Source organism: Nanorana parkeri, unplaced genomic scaffold (assembly GCF_000935625.1).
Source record: "Nanorana parkeri isolate BGI_ZX_2015 unplaced genomic scaffold, ASM93562v1 scaffold328, whole genome shotgun sequence".
NCBI classification, from domain to species: Eukaryota; Metazoa; Chordata; class Amphibia; order Anura; family Dicroglossidae; genus Nanorana; species Nanorana parkeri.
The window spans coordinates 1,396,013-1,402,477 of NW_017306596.1; the positions used below are offsets into that span (position 1 = coordinate 1,396,013).

General features: G+C 41.9%; 1 protein-coding gene across 1 annotated transcript in view; it reads left to right on the top strand.

Annotated features, from left to right (window-relative positions):
* LOC108788488 (centrosomal protein of 78 kDa-like) overlaps positions 1-4,759 on the top strand; it is a gene marked incomplete at its 3' end in the record, with an annotated part of 21,371 nt that extends 16,612 nt beyond the window's left edge. The window contains exon 8 of the mRNA XM_018558246.1: positions 4,660-4,759. Within this exon, the coding sequence (XP_018413748.1) occupies positions 4,660-4,759 (100 nt within the window). The remainder of the gene's footprint in view (positions 1-4,659) is intronic.
* Between the last annotated feature and the right edge of the window lie 1,706 nt (positions 4,760-6,465).

The window sequence follows — 6,465 nt, forward strand, 5'->3', positions numbered from 1 at the left end:
ATAATAATAATAATATTTAAAATGTACTGATCATAATATTATTCAACCTAAACTGGTTAAAGATCCTGACTAGAAAGAGAAGGGCCATGTCACACTAGCAATCGTTGGCAGCAACTCGCCAATGAAAGTATCGCTTAGAGAGCGCCTACATGCTCCTGGTGTGTTCCTCTCTTGTTAAGCTGGGCATTCACTATGCAAATTTCGGGCGTTTTTTTATGAAGACAAGAACTGGCCAAAATTTGCTGCATGGGTGCCGCTGTTGGCACCCTTCCGACCGGCTTCTCTTGATCAGCTGATCGAAGGATCCGGTCAGAAAATCTTCAAACAAATGGTTCTTTGCAGCTACTTTGTGTATTCTGACAGTAGAAAGAGCGGGGGATGGTGGAATCTGTTCTATAGTCTATCTGAACAGTGTATGATCAGCTTTACACTACTGCTTCCTTTTCGGCAATAGCTTGACTTTGCTGCACTAACCCAGCATATGAGTACCATTGTACTTGAACATCAGTTTTATTACCTGATTTTTTTACCTTGTTACTTTCATTTATCATTAAACAGAGTCATTCCATTGGTCATAAAAATGTAATATTTACAGCATGTATATACATTCTAAATTAGAAATCTAAAAATGCACTTTCAGCTGTCATAAAGCAAATCGGCAAAGCTGAACCTTGAAGCAAACTATCAATCAAATGTACTTCCCTAGAATTGCTCTGACACAGGACAATAAATACATTTCTTTGCAGTGGGACTACCCTCCGCTGTGCAAGGTTTAACTGCTCGTTCTTGTGTAGGGGACCTTTGTAAAGGATTTTTACTTACCTGATCACTTCTTCCGCTGGCTCAAAGACTAACACCGGCAGCCTCTTCCACTCCGGGCTCCGTTGACCAGTGGGGGAGCGGGGATCATGTAAGTAAAAGTCCTCTACACCATACCTTTTAGAAAACAACAAACAGTTAACTGTTGCAGTGTGTGGGTAGCCCCACTGCAAGGATATTTTTTTTTTTTTGCTCCAGTAATGGGCTTTAAAGTGTCATGGTTACCGCCACATTTTTTTTTTTTGTGTCCTAAACATTCACTTTGCGTTCTCCCGACAGAGGCTCAATTTTCTTCACTGAAGCTTTCTATATGAGAGCAGTGCTCTTATATTGCAATCGCGTGCACCCCTCTCCTCAAACTACCTTTCCCAGTGATCAATGTGCCTGCTGATTCTACTGTGCATGTTATCTTCATTTAGGCTGGTACCTCTCAGTCATGGTCCCCTTGTCAGTCTCATGCTTGTGGGAGATGCTGTGTGGGCAGCAATTTAACCAGTGGACAGAAGAGTGTGCTTTTGTATGCCAGGGCTGGCTGTGTCAGCAGGTATTCATGTATGCCATCTCAGGAGCTATCACGTACTTGAAGCAGAGACCGGAAGACGAGGAGGCCATGTGTCTTTTTTCAACCTGACTAACTATGTAACTATGAGCCTTCTCTTGCGGCTTGTGTCCTGCAACCCCTGGGATTGGAACAGAAGGCTGCAGGACAGCAAGGATCATGAGTGCCACGGATGGAAGCAGACACCGTGCAGGAGACGTCTGGTAGTGAAGTCAGCAGGCCAAAGGTCACAACCGGGCGTGCAGCGTGGGAACAGATTCAGGAGACAGGAATCGTGGTCCAGAAATGGGTCACATCCAGCCGGGCAGCAAGGTCAGAAGGCAATAGCGGAGTCCAGGAAACAGGCCAAGGTCAAGGGAGGCAGCAGGCAGTTGAATGGTCCAAGACAATCCAGGTCAAAACAGGTCACAGGCAAATCAACAGGAAGCACTAGCTGACAAGGCCATCAGCAATGTTGTGATCTCAGGCTTGTTCATATATAGCCACCTTTCAGGTAAGATGTAAGATGTAATTTCCTGTCCGCCTGCCTTTTGCACGTCTTGCAGTGCACTTTCGGTTGCGCACGCATGCGCACTATGGTCAGCCTTCGGAGATAGAGTCTTTGCGCATGCATGGATGCCATTTTACCCTTACAGGAGCACACCGAGGAGGGTGGCTACATTCCCACATACCCTGAGATCACGCATATGTAGCCACCCTCTTACAGGAAGTTGCAGCAGGGAAGAATTCAGATATATTCTGTACGGTCTGCAGGTGTCATTATAAGGGGCATGGTTGGAGCCAAATAATCATATGGAATATATTATTTTTTATAATGAGTTTAGTGACACTTTAAGAGTTGTAAAGTCTCAGCATATACTATCCTGCTATAACATCAGCATTGTGATATGAATACATACTATAGTTTGTTTTTGATAATGTGATCAAAGCTTACTAACAAAAATCCCTTTTATGTAGTGAGTGCTGCCTTCCGTCTGCCCATCACTTTCAACATCTTCCTGGATTCTCAGTGTACTTTGCATCTCTTTCCCTGCTGCTCAATGTAATGTAATCTTGAGTTCTCAAGACTACATATACCATCATGCTTTGCTTCCAACAAGCAATGATAACGTTACATTGTTCCAGACATTGCAGTTCAGAAGGCAGGTTCTGTGTCACAGGCATAGTCACAGGGCTGAGTGAAATGGTGTCAGTGCATTGAGGAAGTACATCCTATGGGCATCTTCAATAAGTAAGTTTACAAACTTCTAAATCAATATGGCTATTAGGAGAGGGATACAACTTATGAAAATTTAGTATAGAAATGCATATTTATTTTTAGTATTCGATCATAGATGCCTTCCCCTGTGACATTCGCCTGGCCCAAACACGCTGTACCTCAATCACACGTAGCTATATGCAGTTTTGAATCGAGCATGGCGTCACAAGGATACCACTCTCGGCCTCACCCTGCACAAGGGGAACTCTTCTGCAATGTTAAGACTCCTTGATGTTGCTGGAGTTTCTTTTCTTGATGTTTCATACAAGAGCCTCTCTAGCTGCCTCGGCAGCATATTTTTGTCAGCCCTAGGGGGTGTCACGTAGCCGGCCCCTGGGGCAGGGCTGGGGAGGAAGAGCAGGAGGGACAAGCTTTTACGATTTCCTCCTCTGCTCCTCCCAAAGGGTTAAATTCATAACTTAAGATGATAGTAGAGTAGTATATTTAATATGGTCCGGCAACCCCTAAATTATTATGCGTCATGAAGTTACCTTTTAGATTGAATCTAAACGTGCCCGATATATGATGGGAAGGAAGGTAAGGAAGGTAAATGTCGCCTGTCCAGCCATGGGTCATTCTAAACTATTCATTCTTGATATCTGTGTTCAGATACGGCTATTTGTGCACATAATTTTACAATATCACTGTCCAATTCCAAATTATGAAATGGAGCTGATATTGTAACTCAGGTTTATGGCTTGTGGGTGAATGCTGGGTCATGAACTCTATCAGACCTGCTTGTATTTATCAACTTGTCAGCTTTTAATAGATGAGTGCCTGGTTGCATGCCTTTCATTGGGGCAGCCATAAAAGATTTAAGGGTTGATTTGGGGCTCTCACTTGTTAAGGAGTGCTGGGGCAATAAAGATTACAGGCCAGATTCGGGCAGACCTCTGGTTTTTGGAATGTGGAGAGAAAGTTAACTAAATGACTGCCTGCATTTGCTTTGAACTGGGGGACAAGAGAATGCTGTATTTAATATTAACCTCATTATCGTCACCCCCCTCCCAAAAAAATTAATCTCAAAGCCAAGCACCCAGGATGGAAAATGTGGTCATTCAAATATTGAAACAAGACAGAAGACATTGTTATATTTTCAGGCTGTGCACACATCCAGGGTAGAATTCCATGACTGGGTTTTATTTATGGTGTAGGCCTGGTTTACACTGCAGCGATCCCAAAACGCGCATCCTGGGAACGCGCGACTGCGCACAGCCCCATTGATTCCAATGTGGTTATAGCCGCACGGCAAACGCTGAAAAGAGGTGTACAAGTACCTTTTTTCGCGACACGTGGTTTTTTCTGCCACGATTGTGCGCGATTGCACACGTGGAATCACAGCAGAAAACAGCGAGATTTGCCGGCTGCGAACGGGATGCCATGAGAAATGAATGGCACCGCAAGCACCATTCCGTGACTGCGCGGCCATCCGCACGGTTTCATGCATGATTGCCGCGCTGTCACGGATCGCCAAAGTTTGAGCCGGACCTTGGAAAGGCCTATTGCAAATTTGAGGGTGTTTACTGTCAAACATCTATAGGAAAGGGAAATCTTGCCTATTGTGTTGTCTGTCTTTTCTCTTTTGTATTTGGTCTGTATGTCTTTTTTTTTTTTTTGCGATCATCTTCTATGTTTGAGGATTGTCACCTTTAACTTTGTACCCATATGCGGCTGCTTTTGTCTCTTGTTGTGAGAAGGTTCACGCAGTCTTGCTTTTTTGCATGGCACTTTAAGCATACAGCACTTGCCACTTTTGACTAAGATGCTACTTGATGCTATGTATGCTTTATGCTTTGGATTGCTATTTCCACTGTGTGAACTTTATTGTAGTTTATAAATGCATTCTGAATTTATCAAACTCTTGTGCTGGTATCTCATATTGTTACCTCCATCATAAGTATTTTTCTGTATAATGTAATACTGCGTACAGTCCAGCAGTTTGAGAATTTATTTAGGGCTGTGAAATGCTTTCTTGTCCCTTTTTAGGTTTATTTTCATTTTATGCATTCTTGTTTTCTAACAGTACAAATGGTTTACTTCTCCATCTTCAAAAGAAGGACCAAAAATTAGAAGACCCTCCAGTCTGCGCAATGGACTAAAAGGGAAAAACACAATACGTATTGGTATGAACATATTTTTCAATGGACATAAAATGTTAGTGACATTATACTCGGGAGTTAAATCTTAAAAATACATTCAAGTACCTTTTTAACTAAAATTTTGTTTTTGTGCATCACTGAGCTGTACAGCTGTAGAGCCTCAAATCATCTCTGAATTGGTACTGTCCTTCTTTCTGGAGGGTGGCTACTTTTGTTCCCCATGGTCCCTGTGATGGACTACAATCTCATGTTTAGTTTACTAAGTTGTATTGTGATTTTAGTCCATAACAGGAGTGAGCTTGGAGCAGTGATTACTGTACAACACACACAAGGACCATGGGGAACATAAGTAGCCACCCTCCAGAAGGAAGGACAGTGTCGGCACCAATTCAGAGATGATTTGAGGAGCTACACAATAAGATACATTTTTGGTAATAGTTAGGGTACATTCACTTACTTTCCCATTGACAACAGTTTTACCAAGCACATAATTGACTGGACATACACTTCAAACATATGTCTGAAAGTCTGCAATTTTTTTCCATTTTCATTTGCATTTCATATGCATATCTTTAAAAGCTCCCTCTAGTGGTCATTTTTATCTAGGAAACCTCTATCATTTCCATCTGTGCATTTCTCTGGCAGGTGGTGATTTAAAATGCAGCCTGCAGCTTCTCCCCTAACCCCTGGTTTGCATACCAATTGCATACTATATGGTTCTTAAAGTAGTATTAAACGCTCAAACTTTTTTCAATAATGAAACAAATGGCCAGCAAAGTATTTCATTATATTTTTGCCCAAGCATTTACAGTCATTGTGTCTAAAGTGTGTATGTAATATATATATATATACAGTGGGGCAAAAAAGTATTTAGTCAGCCACCAATTGTGCAAGTTCTCCCACTTAAAAAGATGAGAGAGGCCTGTAATTGGCATCATAGGTAGACCTCAACTATGAGAGACAAAATGAGAAAACAAATCCAGACAAATCACATTGGCTGATTTGGAATCATGCATGTCTGGAGCAAATGCCGCATTCATTAATATGAATTTGCCTAAATACCTGGAGATGTCGCAATGTACATCAGTGTTATATCTTCAGTTATTTACAAGCACAGCAGATGTTATATTCGATGTCGCTTCCTGAACGTTCTTGGGCCAGTGAGTTTGCCCAAGAAACTTTCTGCACGAGCGCCAGCCAAGGCATTGGCCTATAGACATACAGCACAGCAATGAAGTAATAAAATGAACTAGGATCACACTAATCCAGCACGTTATTATTCTGAGTTGCCCTACTCAAGCGGCGGCCATATTGAGTGACCATATCTTCAGAAAAAAATCACTTCTACTGTCGTGGTAAACAACCTGCTTCCCTCTAGTAACTTCAGCGTGAAATTAGAGCTAATTTGCCTACAAACCATAATAATCTGGCCACTCAGTGTATATGTTAATAATACTATTTTTTATTAATACAGTAGGAAAGGATTAGAACACATTTTTATTGCTGCCTAGCTCTTTGGTGTGAATCTTTACAGTCTTTATTTGTCCTGGTAAAAATTTGAGTCGTTACAGAATGCGGTGTGGGTAAATCTTCTAATGGGGACACTTGTTCTGGTGGCAACAGTCTAGGAGGGGAATTCCTCTATTTGTTGAGATTTCCTCTCACTACCTGTTGCGTCTCTGGAAACGGAAGCAAAAAAAAAAAAAAAAACCAAAAAAGATTTTACAAAA